At 41.2% G+C, this 17,036-nt stretch overlaps 1 protein-coding gene across 3 annotated transcripts in view; it reads left to right on the forward strand.

The window, feature by feature from the left end:
* The window catches only part of UBE2F (ubiquitin conjugating enzyme E2 F (putative)), a 134,028-nt gene that overhangs the window by 57,447 nt on the left and 59,545 nt on the right, over positions 1-17,036 (forward strand). For all 3 annotated transcript variants that reach the window (XM_084644145.1, XM_084644144.1, XM_084644146.1), the window contains exon 7: positions 10,147-10,204. In XM_084644145.1, the coding sequence (XP_084500271.1) occupies positions 10,147-10,204 (58 nt within the window). The remainder of the gene's footprint in view (positions 1-10,146; positions 10,205-17,036) is intronic.

Here is a 17,036-nt window from a genome sequence, read left to right on the forward strand (position 1 = left end):
GGTATGTGATCATCATAAGAACATAAGAATGGCCATACTGGGTCAGATCAATGGTCCACCTAGCCCATTATCCTGTCTTCCATCAGTGGCTGATGCCAGTGCTTCAAATGGAATCAGCAGATTAGGGCAATTATCAAATGATCCATCCCCTGTTATCCAGGCCCAGTATCTGGCATTCAGAGACTTAGGGACACCCAGAGCATGGGGTTGCATCCCCGACCATCTTGGCAAATGGCCATTGATGGATCTAACCTCCATGAATTTATCTAATTGTTTTTTTTAACCCAGTTATGCTTTTGGCCTTCACAACATCCCCTGGCAACAAGTTCTATAGGTTGACAGTGCATTGTGTGAAGAAATACTCCCTTTTGTTTGCTTTAAACCTGCTACCTATTAATTTCATTGGTGACCCCTGGTTATGTGAAATCACACTTCCTTATTCACTTTCTCCACACCATTCATGATTTTATAGACCTCTATCATATCCCACTTAGTCATCTCTTTTCCAAGTTGAACAGTCCCAGGTTTTTTTATGGGACTTCTCTCTGGAAGCTATTCAATACTGTTAATCATATTTGTTGCCCTTGTCTGTAGTACCTTTTCCATTTCTAATATATCTTTTTTGAGATGGAGTGACCATAACTGCATGCTGTATTCAAGCTATGGGCGTACCATGGATTTCTATAATGACATTATGATATTTTCTGTCTCCTTATCTATCCCTTGCCTAATGATTCCTAATATTCTGATAGATTTTTTGACTGCTGCTGCACATTAAGCGGATGTTTTCAGAGAACTTGGTGTAGAGAAAGTAAATAAGGAAGTGTTATTTACTCCTCCTCATAACACAAGAACTAGGGGGTCACCAAATGAAATTAATAGGCAGCATGTTTAAAACAAACAAAAGGAAGTATTTTTTCACACAATGCACAGTCAACCTGTGGAACTCCTTGCCAGAGGATGTTGTGAACGCCAAGACTATAACAGGGTTCAAAAAAGAACTAGATAAATTCATGGAGGATAGGTCCATCAATGGCTGTTAGCCAGGATGGGCAGGAATGGCATCCTTAGCCTCTGTTTGTCAGAAGCTCGGAATGGGTGACGGGATGGATCACTTGATCATTACCTGCTCTGTTCATTTTCTCTGAGGCACCTGGCATTGGCCACTGTCGGAAGACAGGATACTGGGCTCGATGGACCTTTGGTCTGACCCAGTAATGGCCGTTCTTATGTTCTTAACTATCCACAATGACTCCAAGATCTTTCTTGAGTTGTAACAGCTAATTTAGACCCCATCACTTTGTAGGTACAGTTGGGATTGTTTTCCAGTATGCATCTTATAGGAAACCATTCCATAGTAAGAGCCAAAAAACATGTAAAACTCACCTTAGCAAATTTCGTAAAGATTTGGTTAGGAAAACTTCAGAAATATTTTGTGGGTTATTATGTTTTACTCAAATATTAAATAGGCTTCTTCATTGTGATGTTGCCTCCATTGATGCAAGCTTCTGGCATATTTCAGGAACCCTCGGGAATATACAATTTGTGGTTTGTTTCATGCTCCAGTATGCCTTTTTCTTGAACCTCTGCTGTACATTTCTGCTTTTTCTATTTGATCTCATCCACTTACTTGTTGACCATTATTATTAATTGATATAATGTATCAGAATGTCTGAGCCTGGAGATAAACACCCCAAGATTTTACTGTGTTTTGCATTCGCTTTTTCTTTTTGTGGAATCAAGTGGTCAACATTGTTGAAAGTGGTTCTTTTTTTCCTTTGAAATTGACTCTGATCTTAGCCTGAGAAACATTCCTTCCAATGCTGAAAGGAAAATAACTAGATTTTTACAGAAAGTCTAAACTGTTGTTGACAAAGAAGGTGTTCTTTTACATGAAGCGAATCTTTTCTGGGACTGATCTCTCAATTATATTTGTTTACTCATGTAGGATGTAATTCTCATTTTATAAGAGTTTTTTTGCAAATTCTTTTTAGATACAATAGATAAAGAAAGATGTGCACACTTTGTTAACCCTGAAAGGGCGAACAACCAGACAACAGAGTGGTTCAGTCTGAACACTGGCATGTCACAGGGCTGTATTTTAACTTTATTTTATTGTTGTTCGGCATTCTCATGGTCTGGATACTGTAGAAGTGTGTTAGCAACACAGTGGTATAGCATGGGGAAATGGCAAATGCCTAGAAGACCTAGACTTTGCTGATGATCTTGCACTACTGAGTGACATCTCCAAATAGTTACAAAGACAGCCTGTCAAAAACCTCAGACCATGCAGGGCTTAGAATAAGTAATGGTAAAACAAACATCCTTGAAACCCAGACAGTTTAGTAACATCACATTAGAATGCAAAAATATCAAGGAACAATTCATCTACCTGGGCACCACCATATTGGCCAACGGAGACCTCAAGAAGGAAGTGACATCAATGGTAGAAAAGGCGTCCATAGCATTTACTAAACTTAGCAGTATATGGAAATTAAAGATGTAGCACCAGAACAAAATGGAAAATTTTTCATTCAAATGTAATCTGTGCTAACATACGAGAATTGGAGATGTTATACTGAAAAGTAGATGCTTTTGAAAATAGATCTGGGCATTGGTTGGAAAGACTTCATTACCAATGAAGAGATCTAAGAAATCACCAATCAGTGGCTTGTTTCCACCCTCAGAAGAAAGTACTAGAAATTTTGGGGGCATGCACTTCAGATGCCATCACACAGACTCCCACATGAAGCTGTCAAGTGGAAACCAACTAGTGTCGGGAAACGAGGGCACCCAAAAGAAATCTGAAGAGGAATCTTTAGTAGGGAGGGCAGAACAGTCAGTCTCCATACCATAGAGCAGATGGATGCAGTGACAAATGACAGCGGAATGGAAGAGACTAGTTTGCCTCCGTGTGCCATCGTTGGTCTGGAAAGGATGTAACATAAATATATGCACTTCAGTGCTGCCAGAATTGGGTCACGTCTGTAGATAATTCTGAAAATTAGTGAGTACTCAGGAGAAGCCATAGAGTAGGATTGATGGCTTTGATTTAAGAACCTTTGTTGGAAATCGTACTTGACAGTGTCCCAACAGGAATTTAAATGTAGCTAAATTTTAAAATGTACTCCTGTGAAATGAGTAAGGCTCCTTTTTTGTATTCAAGGAAAACAGATAAGTGTGATATAGAAAATAGAATATGCCATTTTAAATTTAAAAATTCTAGATATTAAGATGCGGTCATGGGAGTTTCAACTCTTCTGTGATTATGGATGGTCTGGCTTTATGTTCTCGGACCAGACCCAAATTTAGACAAAGGAAATTGGAGTATTTTCTTATCTTCCTCCCCCTGCACTCTTTGCGAAAGACCTGCCTGCTTGTAATCCACTTATTCAAGAGCAGCCCAGTCTTTCTTTCAGTCAGCATTCCCTGCAACCTGAAATTACATCTCCTCTGTCAGTTGATCTCATCCCAAAGTCCTGAAGAGTCTGCAGACATGGTTCACCCTACATCCTTCGTGTTCCCTTCCCACTTCACTTTCTCCTGCTGCAAGCATTCAGGTGTTTACCAAAGCAGTCTGTCTCTATTATTGTAATTACACATGTGTAGTACCTGAGTGTTAATTGTGTACATAAGAGAGCTTTGGAAAGTTATCCTATAGAAATGTGGCCAGAAGACTGTGCAGGCAGGAGATAGGAGGTGTACTCACTAGGAATGTCTGCTTCCAGCTATTAAACTTACCTTAAAAAAGTTAACAATATAGTTAACATTAAGTGTATACCATTGGTGTTTGTTCAGCGAGATACTAAACATCATGCCTGGAAGGAAAGCTTGGGTTGGGCAAGTCTGAAAGAAATTGCTAAGGGCTTGTCCACTAGTATACTAGTGCGAAGATTCCTATGCATATAACTTATTCCCCTAAATGAATAACCTCAGCCATACTAGAGGCTGTACAGATTTAACTTTTTTTCTTAAAAACTATCGCCCCTAACCAAAATAGTTACATTGGTACAAAAATTGTATATAGATCATGGTTTAGTCTGTTCCTCAGAGCTTCGAGTAACTTATTGGAACTAATTTCTGACACTTGTGTATTGTAAGCTACTGTACCTGCGCTTTTATTTAGTTCAGGAATTTGGTTTTCCTGAAAGAGTTGATGACCTCACCAGTCGGTAAAAAGCAGCAAATCCCTCCACTACTCCCTTTCAGTGCTTCTTTTGCCGTCAACTAAGGAAAAACACAATCCTGAATGTTAAGTCTTTGCAGATATGTTAAATGGAGGAGCTATTTTTTCAATTGTTTAAAAATCCATATGTGTATTGTAGTATGTGTACACATTACTGATGTAGAGGCTTAAATAGATTTGCAAAAACTTTTCCAAATCATCTTTACTGAAAAAGCTTTCTCATGTGTAATATAGCACACTTAAGGGTTTGAACAAGAACAGATATGCAACTTGATCGCAGAGCATCACAAAAAAGGCTTTTGGATATTTATTTTATTTATTTATATAGATAAATAATATCCAATAGACACCTGTAGAAGGTTCTAGGTGGCTAACGTAATTAATACTACAATAAAATCCCAACAGTATTAAAATAATCAGTTCAAACAGGATCTCAGCCAGCCGATTACTTACAAAAAAAAAACCCCAATCTCCTTTCTTCTCTTTACCATTCTGGGAAGACTACCCTCCACCATATCCAAAACCCCTGTCAAACGGATGTCTTTTGCAGCATGTCTGGAAGGTCACTCAATTAGTTTATTGGGGAAGGACGGGCAAAATGGGAATCCAGAGAAAGTTCCATAGTCAAAAAGACTTCAGAGAGGACACCCTGCCAGCAGGTCTCCCCCTCCCACTCCACTACCCAAACCTTTTTATATAGCAAAGGGGAATCAACTCAGTGGGCCTTTCCAACAGGAGATGTACTCATTCACTCCCACTCTTTCTTACTCAGTTCTTTCCCCACTGCCCCTTTCTCTTGTACTTCCCTGTCCTTTCCCCTCATGCTGCCCCATTTACCTGACCACAATACTTACACTGGTGCCAGGTGTGGACCGGGGATGTGAGAACAAATCATCTCACCACTCTTAGGACTGTGGCAGGATAGGGGGTACCATTGGGATAGTGACTTTTTTCCTCAAAGAAATAATCTGGAGCAATTGCCAACCCTGCACCCTCCCCCAATGTATTCTTTACCCTGTCCTCTATAGGCCTCTCTGATTTTTATTTTTCTTCCCCACATCTTGTTTCAGACCTTCCCCTGTTTCTCCGTTCTCACTTCTCTATGCTTTGTGCTTGTCCTTTGGGGTTTTTTGGTCACTCTCCCCTTCTCTCCTCACCTTCTCTGTCCCTTCATTTCTACTTTCCTCATCCTTCTACTTGAGCTTTTAAACTCTCCCTTGGTCTCCAGTCCTTCCCCAGTTCTGTCATCCTCTTTTTGGGGCCTAGAGTGGCCTAAAGTGCCCCTTCCAGGCCAGGAGCCTTAGAGTAGCTTTTGTGGGATGAAATGTCCCTGGAGCAGCCCAAATAGCTGCTCAGAACATGGTACCTGCTTTCTGCTGCTTTTCACCTTGCCACTAGAAGTTGGGTTAATTTTTTAGAGATCCCCCCCCCCCCAAATCTTTGGAGGGAGTATAAACTCCAAGCATCCCAGTTAAATGTGATAAAGATGCAGTCAGTTCTGGAGGTGTAGGAGGAGTGGCAGTATGGGAAGCCTGGTTGGAAGTTCTCTGCCTGCCTAGATTCAGGCAAAGCAGGGAACTTAAAAGTTTTCATAAGTATCTGCTTCATGCTCCATGCTCTGATACTGCATCAGGGAGAGCAAATGGAGCCAAGATCAAAGTTGCCACTCTGCACGCTGGAAAGGAGTGCTGTGTAAGATCAGCCAGATATCAGTGTGTGCAGTCAGAGGTGTGAACTTGGGCCAGGACTGATGTGGGGCTTTATATGTGATCAGTGAACCAATCTAGTTTGAAATTTGAAAAAGAACAGCAAAATTTTGCCAGTTTTCAGTCATTCTAATAATTTGTGTGAAATTAGTTTTTTAAAATTGTTTAATAACTCAGAGCCCATTTTCATCTAGACCCAACTACAATCTCATGAAAGCTTTCTTGAAAGGCAGTGATTCTTGAGAGGCTGTGTCCTTTTCTTGGCTATGGCACTTACCTGCTGTGTGACCTTGGGCAAGTCACTTCCTCTCCCAGAACCTCCATCTCTAAAATGGGACTAGTGATCCTTGCAGCCCTTTGTTAAAGCACATCTAGCCCATGGGACTGTCCTGCCTGGCCCCTGAGCTCCTGGCCGGGGACACTAGCCCCCGGCCCCTCCCTGCTCTCTTCGTCTCTCAACCCCCCCCCCACCCCCCGCAGCATCAGCTCTCTGCCCCCGCCAGTGTTCTGGTCAGCTGCTCCTACTGGGCAGCATGGCTGCGAGTTCCTGCTGCTTTGAGCGGCATGGTAAGGGGGCAGGGAGCAGGGTGTGTGTGCGCAGAAATTGGATAAGGGGCAGCTGATCCTAGGGGTCAGTCAGGGGACAGGGAGCAGGGGGCAGAGGTTGCGGGGGGGGCGGTCAGGGGACTGTGGAGGTTGGATAGGTGTGAGAGTCCTGCGGGGCCTGTCAGGGGGCAGAGGTGTGGATAGGGGTCGGGACAGTCAGGGAGCTGGGGGGGTTGGATAGGGGGTAGGGTCCGGGGGGGGCGGTTAGGGATGGGGGGGTCTCGGGAGGGGTTGTTCAGGGGACAAGGAACGGGGGTGGGGGGGTTTGGATGGGTCAGAGGTTCTGACGGGGGCAGGAAATGGGAGGGGGCAGATAGGGGACAGGGTCCAGGCAGTTTGGGGAGGCACAGCCTTCCCTACCTGGCCCTCCATACAGTTTCGCAACCCCGATGTGGCCCTCAGGCCAAAAAGTTTGCCCGCCCCTGGTTTATAGTGTTAAGTACTTTTTTGCTTTTTATATGTAAATTTATTTAATCCTGATTTTTAAATCACTGTAAACTATCTGAACAGGCTTAGAGATTATCATAGTTTTAAGAAAGAAGAGGTCATCAGATCAACCTTGTCTTACCTCTTGTGCATACACCACCCAGCACTGGTACTTACACTAAATCCAACAACTGAAACTGGACCAAAGTTTGACAGCCCAACAGAGGCTAGACTTTTTAAGTGCCACAGCTAGAGAATAGGAGGAACTGAGATGCAACAGTGCCTGAGGTCCCGCAGACAAATGATTAAATGAGATTTGGGAAGATAATCCTGTCAAGTGACCTGCACCCACACAGTGCAGAGGAAGGTGAAAAAACCCAAGGTCTCTGCCAGTCAGACCGGGGAGGAAATTCCTTCCTGACTCCACATATGGTGATCTGTTAGACCTTGAGCATGTGAGCAAGAACCAGCCAGCCAAGCACCTGTGAAACAGGATACTTGGTGCCACATCCAAGCCCTGGCCTACCATTGAATTCTGTTGTGTTAATTTAGCAAAGTTTTATGAGGGCAGCAGTACTAAAATCAAGCTAAATATACCACTATCCTTTACGTACACATAAAAATCCTTTTTCAGATCATTCATGTTTTACTTTCCTTCTATAAGAATATACTTCTGGGGGAATTCTGCATCACTGTGTAATGCAGAATTTGGGCAGAATTAATGGTCCCTGCAGAATTCTATTTTTCCTTTCCAAGAAAGCAGCATTTGTCTTCAAAGTAAAGTTTCAAAGCTGTATTAAGTCACTGTTCAGTTGTAAACTTTTGAAAGAACAACCATAACGTTTTGCTCAGGGTTTCGAACATTTCAGAGTTACGAACCTCCATTCCCAAGGTGTTTGTAACTCTTGGGTTTTACTGTAGTTCATTGTGCTATTGAAATAAATCTTGAATCATATAGTGATAGTTGAAAATTTTCTCGTTATCAGGGCATAGCAATGAGACTAGCACTAAGGCAACAGAAGGATGAGGATAATTAGTTGAGTAGCACAGCTAGGAAGGATTCATGTTGCCTGGTGTCATTACTAATTAATTTTAGGGAAAACATAGGGCATTTTATTACAGGTTAATTTCCTAATATATTTATACTTAGCATACTGGCTAAGCACATATTTATTTCATTGGTATTACCATATAGGAAAGCTCTGATTACTTAATCATATATGCAGTCTATCAACTCTAATTTTGGGGGTTTCTTGGAGTAGGGGTGTTTGTTTTTAAGATTTTGTTGTGGTTTAGTTATGGATGACACTAGAGGTAGCTAAAAGATCGCAAAATAAAACACCAGTTCAGTAAAACCCTATGCAATGAAAAGGAGAAAGTTATCTGTAGCAAGATGGTAGTAAATTGGCAGCACTTTTTATTGCCAAGTAGGCATGGGGCACTAGCCTTTTATTTCTGCAGATCTGAGGCCTGGTCTAAAAATTAGATAGACCTAGCTACATTACTTGGGACTGAAAAATTTTGTGCCTTGTGTAGCATAGTTAGGTTGACCTAACCTAGTGTAGATTCAAGTAGGTCAACTGAAAAAGGCATCTCGGAGAGGAAGATTAACTACGTTGGCAGCATAACCCCTTCTATTGTTGTGCCACTATAATATAGACTTGACCTGAGTGAAAATTTGTTCTGTTCACAAATGAAAGCACATTTACTCTTATCTTAAATTCTATTTGAGTACATCACATAATTGCCAAATAGTTTGGTGCAATTAAGAGGGGTCCAGGTATTTTCAATGAAAGGCTAAAAATTAAATCTAAAAAGCTCTGTTCAAGTGTTTTTTCTAATTATTCATCTTAAAACTAGGTGAAGTATTTAAATAATGGACTTCAGTACTAAACAAAAATGTACAGTTTACACAGATTAATCTCTTCTATACATTATATGTAGGTGTAGCAGAATCCAGCCATATGTAATTCATACAGCTGTTTCCACGTAAATCCACATGGATTAGGTACATTGTGTAGGTTTTAGCACAGGAATTCCTTTGGAGCTATCTTTCTCATTTCCCTCTTTTATTCCTCCATTAACCAATGTTTCTCAGTCTGAGTATGTGACATCTATGCTCTGGGATGTACCCTGAGGCCTCTTTACTTCCAAGTGGAGTTAAGGTGTTGGGTTTGACTCGTAATGCCTTAAAATGGCTTGGGTCCTCTCCTCTTGCAACATCGCTTCTTTCTTCCAACTACGGTGCTACTGTTGATCAGCTGAGACCCTGAAGGTGGAGATTCCTTGGCATAAAGGACAAGAAGCGGCCAACAAGGGATTGTGTGATTCATTGGACTTTTACCTGGATTTTTCCACCTGGGTTTGACAGATTCATATTTCAAAATTATGGCTATTACATATTAGTATTTTGCAAATTTTTGACAAACTTAAAAAAAGTCAGGTTTTTTCCTATTCCTGATCGACAGTGGCACTGAAAATGAAGCTCTTGCAACATAAGGGATGCTGCAAAATATCTCTCCTTCCCCTACCTTGCCAGAAGCTGGGAATGGGCGACAGGTGATCATGTGGTGATTACCTGTTTTGTTCATTCCCTCTGGGGCACATGGCACTGGCCATTGTTGCAAGACAGGATACTGGGCTAGATGGACCTTTGGTCTGACCCAGTACGGCCGCTGTTATGTTCTTATGAAATAGCCTAAATTTTGGTGATTCTCAGGGTGCTCTGCAAGGCCTATTCACCCAGGCTGTGGGTGAGAGGGACATACTAGAAACTGCTTGTGTGTGTGTCTGTGTGTACAGCGGTTAAGAGGGGACATTGTTAGGCTTGTTATTTCATTTGTTATATCTATACATGCTTGATCATATTTTTGTTTTCAGTTCTGTAAACCCTTGGATTTTTTTAAAGTTCCTTATTTTGGATTATGCTTTGAAGATCAGGAGTTCTTTCAGTTTCATTTTAGAACAGTTAGTTTGGGGGAGTTCCCCCTTTTGTTGTTTTTATATGGATTTTTAACAACTCAAAATACTTCATATGATACAAAAAAGGTATAATTTCTGCATCCCAAGAATAACCAATATTTCCTAATTTTCTGAGGGATATATAAGTTTAGTGTTCTGATTTTTTCTGAAGAGATTGCAGTCAATAAAGTTTTAAGTAACCTTAACTGCTTCTCAGTTTCAGATTGTATTGTATAATGTATGCCTCCTTGTCTGTTCCAGTTTATTGAGAGAACATTCAATTGATGGCACTGGCTGGGCTCCAACTAGAACATTAAAGGTACCATTTCTTTTTAGCTATAAAAATCTGTTTTGATGTAGTTATCTTCTGAACAGTTCATGTTTATAAAATATATGCTTTGCCAAGTTAGGGTAACAGTATTGCTGTTTCTATAAAAGTTTAATATTTTTGTCTTCAGAAGAACCTTAGTGCCTCATTTATTAAAACGTGAAGATCTTTTTTTAGTACTTAGCACTGTTTTTTTCTCTGCCTTATAATCAAAATATTAATTTTAACTTTATTTGTTAAAATCCATTTGCATAGCTGTACAGACAAATGTGGGGGGAGGGATAGCTCAGTGGTTTGAGCATTGGCCTGCTAAACCCAGGGTTGTGAGTTCAATCCTTGAGGGGGCTTTGGGATCTGGGGCAAAAATTGGGGATTGGTCCTGCTTTGAGCAGGGGGTTGGACTAGATGACCTCCTGAGGTCCCTTCCAACCCTGATATTCTGTGATTCTGTGGATATAAAATAAAAACCAATGCTTTGGCAAACCAAAAAGCTAGTCATGATATTCTGTCTATATTGTCTTGTAAACTGACTCTCTGCTACTAATGAAGAAACGTCATCCCATGTGTTTTAATGTTAAGCTCTTTTAGTGAGTTCTCTATACTCTTGAACTTATATTTATAGGGCAACATTTTACCTGCTGAAAGACTGGTTAATAGTAAGGGTAGATCCTGCAAAACCCTATTCATGTGAATAGTCCTGTTGACTTCAGTGAAATTCAGATTTTTGGTATTGCCTACATGGAGACTGGGTGCTCAGTAAGCCAGGATGTAAATCTCCAGTGTACTAGCTTGCTGAGCACTGTGGACACTGCTGTCGCTCACTAAAACATCCATAGTGCACTTTAATGTTATACAGTTTGAAATTTTGAGACTTTCTGTAGAAGAAGTTTCTGAAGAGGTGGATCAGTTAAATATCTAGCTATTATCTTCAAAGTACAGGAGTACTTGTGGCACCTTAGAGACTAACAAATTTATTAGAGCATAAGCTTTTGTGGGCTACAGCCCACTTCATCGGATCCATAGAATGGAACATATATATATGTTGGAAGTTACCATACAATATGTACAGATAAGTTGGAAGTTACCATACAAACTGAGATGCTAATTAGTTAAGATGAGCTATTATCAGCAGGAGAAAAAAACTTTTGTAGTGATAATCAAGATGGCCCATTTAGACAGTTGACAAGGGTGTGAGAATACTTAAGGAAATAGATTCAATATGTGTAATGACCCAGCCACAACCAGTCTCTATTCAAACCCAAGTTAATGGTATCTAGTTTGCATACTAATTCAAGCTCAGCAGTTTCTCGCTGGAGTCTGTTTTTGAAGCTTTTCTGTTGCAAAACTGCCACCCTTAAAGCTTTTACTGAGTGGCCAGAGAGGTTGAAGTGTTCTCCTGCTGGTTTTTGAATGTTATGATTCCTGATGTCAGATTTGTGTCCATTTATTCTTTTGCATAGAGACTGTCCGTTTTGACCAATGTACATGGTAGAGGGGCATTGCTGGCACATGATGGCATATATCAAATTCGTAGATGTGAAGGTGAATGAGCCCCTGATGGCATGGCTACTGTGATTAGGTCCTATGATGGTGTCACTTGAATAAATATGTGGACAGAGTTGGCATCGGGCTTTGTTGCAAGGATAGGTTCCTGGGTTAGTGTTTTTATTGTGTGGTATGTGGTAGCTGGTGAGTATTTGCTTCAGGTTGGGGGGCTGTCTGTAAGCAAGGACTGGTCTGTCTCCCAAGATCTGTGAGAGTGAGGTATCATTTTTCAGGATAGGTTGTAACTCTTTGATGATGCGCTGGAGAGGTTTTAGTTGGGGCTGAAGGTGACAGCTAGTGGCGTTCTGTTATTTCCTTTGTTGGGCCTGTCCTGTAGTAGGTGACTTCTGGGTACTCTTCTGGCTCTGTCAATCTGTTTTTTCACTTCAGCAGGTGGGTATTGTAGTTTTAAGAATGCTTGATAGAGATCTTGTAGGTGTTTGTCTCTGTCTGAGGGATTGGAGCAAATGTGGTTGTATCTTAGAGCTTGGTTGTAGACAATGGATCATGTGGTGTGTCCTGGATGGAAGCTGGAGGCATGTAGGTAAGTATAGCAGTCAGTAGGTTTCCGGTACAGGGTGCTGGTGATGTGACCTGAATGGGAGCATAGTAAATTCATTCTTCTCTTTAATACACAAATGGCTTTAAAAAGTAAGTGCTGAGGCTGAAATAGCCTCTTTGGTAATGGCAAATGCTTGTAGCTTGTTTCTGGATATGAAGTGTGACTACATAAAAATCCAGTGATTGATTAATCCTTTCCCTTCTAATTATTTGTGGTCCATCCAGTGAGCCCATTCTTTTGCAAATTTAGTATACCCAAAATGAGTACATTGTTTGAAATACAAATATTTTAATTTGTATATCAAAGGAGGAAAAATGTTCTGTGTAAGGAGTCCTGGCCATGGATTTCTGTGTGGCCAAGGATAAGTCCCTTAAACTCTCCAGCTGAGTTTTTGCATCTGTAAAACCAATATTATGCCTCATTGCCACCCTCATAGATTTTGTGGCTACGTTTTTCAGTGTTTGTAAAAGAGATCCTTGGATGGATCTACATAAGCTCGAATACATGGAAGTGTATGTTTAATATATATATGTGTGTGTGTGTGTATAAATTGTGTTAGTATTATTCAAACACACAGAATGGTTATTGCATATGTAATATATGTATACTAGGTATGTAGTATAAACTGAAAAAATGAGTGTAGTTGTGAGCTGTATGTAAAATTATAGTCATGTGGTGATAAATTTAATTTATGTCACCAGAATAGAAAGTGTACAGTGCTCACTTTATATTATTTTTGATTGCAAATATTTGCACTGTAAAATGATAAACAAAAGAGGACGCATGGTTAAAGCATGAAGGGACATATGAATCTTTAGTACATCTGGCACATAAATATCTTGCGATGCCAGCTACAACAGTTCCATGCGCACGCCTGTTCTCACTTTTCAGGTGACGTTGTAAACAAGAAGCGGACAGCAGCATCTCTTGCAAATGTAGACAAACTTGTTTGTCTGAGCACAAAGTAGGACTGAGTGGACTTGTAGGCTCTAAAGTTTTATATTTTTATTAATGCAGTTATTTTTGTACATAATTTTACATTTGTAATTTCACCTTTCATGATAGAGATCGCACTACAGTACTTCTGTTAGGTGAATTGAAAAATACTATTTTTGTATTTTACAGTGCAAATATTTGTAATAAAAAATATAAAGTGAGCACTGTACATTTTCTATTGTGTAGTAATTGAAATCAATATATTTTGAAAATGTAGAAAACATCCAAAAATGTTTAAATAAATGGTATTCTATTATTAACAGCATAATTAATTGCAATTTTTTTTAATCGCTTGACAGCCCTAATGTGGTGTCATCCTCTGAGTTGATTAACGAGGTTGGAACCTCTAGATCCATCACACAGACCTCTGCCAGTTAAGATAAAGGAATAAGGTTTTCACCATCTATAGGGACCAGAACTGAAAGGCCATTATACACACACTAGGCCAGTGCTTTTCACAGATATTAGTTGAGAATAGAGGAATGATAGATTCAGGAAGCTTGGATTCCATTCCAGACTTCAGAGAAGAGTGTGCTTTAGTGGGCATAGCCCTTTCTTCCCTGTCTCAGTTCTGTCTCTTCTCCTGCCCTGGCTTCTTATCCCTGCCTGCATAATTCCAGTTTCCCCTCCCACTTCTCATTCTAGTCCCAGTCTTCTTGCCCAGCCTTCAGAGTTTCCTGTTCGAGTTCCAATACATGCTTCCCTCCCCATCTTCCATTCTCTCTCCATCCCCACACCCAGTCTGTCTCCTTTCCTGGCCAAGCCCAGTGCTCTGCTTCTGGCTTCTCATCCGATCTCAGTGCCTCTCCACCACCACACACACACACAGCCAGTTAGCTCCTAGTTTTCTCACTGGTTCCCAGTCTCCTTGCCCTGCCAGTCCCAGCCTTCCCTTCTGTTCTCTCCAACTTCCAGTCTCTCCTGTCCCAATCTTACCAGACTCCTTGTTCCAATCTACTCCCCTCCTTCCCCAGTCTGGCATTTTTCGGTTCTGCATTCAAATCCAACAGCTGCTGCTTCCACTCTGCCTAAGTGCCAGCGGAGATGAAGGGTATAATTGGAAACTTGCGAGAGGGGCCCCCTGATCTCAGTTACAGCACCTGGCCCCAGCCCCAGCCCCGAGCAGCAATTACAGGAAAGTCTGGCTTTGCCTCCTTAGTCTGGGGCTGGAGTATGCTCAGTCACTCTGTGGGGATGGTACATGCATAGTCTGGTCAGCACTAGAAGCTGTGGGAAGCTTGAGCATGATAAGTGAGGAAGGAATCAGGGATTTTTGCTATTAAACATCGAAGTCTACTGAGCATGTGTGAGTTGTGATTTCTTTTTCAAAAGCTTAAACTTAGCCAAATTTGGGTGGATTTTCACAGGAATGACCAAGCGCACTTCCCTAATATAGAGGCCACTCCCTGCCAAATGTCAAGGCCCTAGTGCAAAGCACAGGGTCACTAGACCATTTCAAAGAAAATGTCTCATGATTTTTTTTATTTTTTTTTACATGGACAAAACAAGATATTTTCCACTAAATCTCATTCTTGGAAACAGTTGAAGTATTTTTGGCTAAAATTGTATGGATTTAAAAAAATATATATATGGAGACAGACATCAATATGGAAAATTTCAATCCGAATGTTCAGTTTGGCAAAGTTATAAGCAACTGAAAACAGTATATTGTAATGGGAAGTGCAGGGCAACCTTAATAATAGGTGGTGCTACAAGCCCTGCCTATATATCACAGTAGAATCTTTGTTACTGTCACAGAAAGGAAGTAAATGTGTACGCTGGTGGTGATCTGCCCAGCCAGCATGTGGGAGTCTTCAGAGCGATCAATAGCAAGCAGTGAACTTAATCATAGAATCAGTGTTGGAAGGGACCTCAGGAGGTCATCTAGTCTAACCCCCTGCTCAAAGCAGGACCAATCCCCAACTAAATCATCCCAGCCAGGGCTTTATTAAGCCAGGCCTTAAAACCTCTAAGGATGGAGATTCCACCACCTCCCTAGGTAGCCCATTCCAGTGCTTCACCACCCTCCTAGTGACATAGTTTTTCCTAATATCCAACCTAAACCTCCCCCACTGCAACTTGAGACCATTACTCCTTGCTCTGTCATGTGCTACCACTGAGAACAGTCTAGACCCATCCTCTTTGGAACCCCCTTTCAGGTAGTTGAAAGCAGCTATCAAATCCCACCTCGTTCTTCTTTTCCGCAGACTAAACAATCTCAGTTCCCTCAGTGTCTCCTCATAAGTCATGTGTTCCAGTCTCCTAATCATTTTTGTTACCCTCTGCTGGACGTTTTCCAATTTTTCCACATCCTCCTTCTAGTGTGGGGTCCAAAACAGGACACAGTACTCCAGATGAGGACTCATCAATGTCGAATAGAGGGTCGAACTTACTGCTGAGTCATCTCTCACATCTAAGGATTGAGATATGCAACAATGAGAGCCTAATTTTTTAATTTACTTGCAAATTTTTGATTGCTTAGCACATCAGATAATTCTTCCTTCTCTGTTTGCGGAGGTGTGTTTTCAGTTGCTCCAGCAGCTGACCTGAAAGTTCAGGCTTCAAAAGAAGGGGAGTTCAGTGGACTGGGTCTGATGTCACTGCTTGGGATTGACAACTTTGATGACTGCCTTGAGAGGGCAGGGCTGAATAATATCCACATGTTCATAGTTCCTGACATGTTGTTTGAGAGATTAAAATTGCTGGTAAATAGGATGGAGAGGGAAATGATATTCTGCCCCCTTCTTCAAGGATTTTTTTTCTTAGCTGGTTCTCCTCCTTACTCTCATTTCTCCCAGAGAGAGGTCATTGCATCTCTTTCTCTAGAGTGTGTGTGTGGGGGGGGAGGGAATGGGATGGAGGGGCGGTATTATGTGTCATCACATGAGGCCTGTTGGCACCCACGCCACCAGTAATTCCCCTATCTTATTGGGTTGAGTGCGTTCCTGGTACTTGCAGGTAGAGCAAATAAAACGCAGGTCAGTAAGTTTAGTATGTGCAGCAGTGAGGAAGATTCTTATAGGAGAGAGCTGTTTTTGTATGTCCAAATATAGTAGCTAAACTCTATAGCTATTAGCATGGGTTTTATGATTCCATGACAGTAACGTTCATATTTTTAAAATATATAGGAATAGGTAGCCTTAATGTTTAGAAGTGTAAAACTCTTAAGTATAAAATTCATGCTTGAAATTATCTGTAATTTATCATTTTGTGAAAGCAACAGCTTGAGGCAGGATAACAGAGTAGTTAAACATATTATCTTTTCTGGTATGTGTGACACCCCCAGGCTGCAGTCTGGTCTGTAGAACCACTGTGACCCCTTTAACTCTCCTGCCCAGGCTCTTCTCCTACACTGATATGCTAGTGAACAGCAAGCTACTTCAGGCTCTGTTCTCTCAGCCAGCAGCATGCAGAGGCGCACCCAGCAACATACATGAAGCCTTTCTTAGCCACTCATGAACTGTATATCGGGAGATGACCTCGAATTCCCCTATCCCCAGCCTTGCACCCCAGAAATGTGGTCTTACGCTGCTCAAGACCCCCTGATCAGAGTAAGCTCACTAATTAGTTTGTCATATCATCAACGGGTACGAATATGCACCAACCTTTGTAACCCGAGTAGACTTCAAATACTTCTATTTATCCATAAAACAATAGCTTTATACCTCAGTATCCTGTCATCTACAATATATGCTGCCTGGTGTAATTCTGTGCAATATT

Source organism: Lepidochelys olivacea (genome assembly GCF_965140295.1).
Source record: "Lepidochelys olivacea isolate rLepOli2 genome assembly, chromosome: 11".
Lineage (NCBI taxonomy): Eukaryota > Metazoa > Chordata > Testudines > Cheloniidae > Lepidochelys > Lepidochelys olivacea.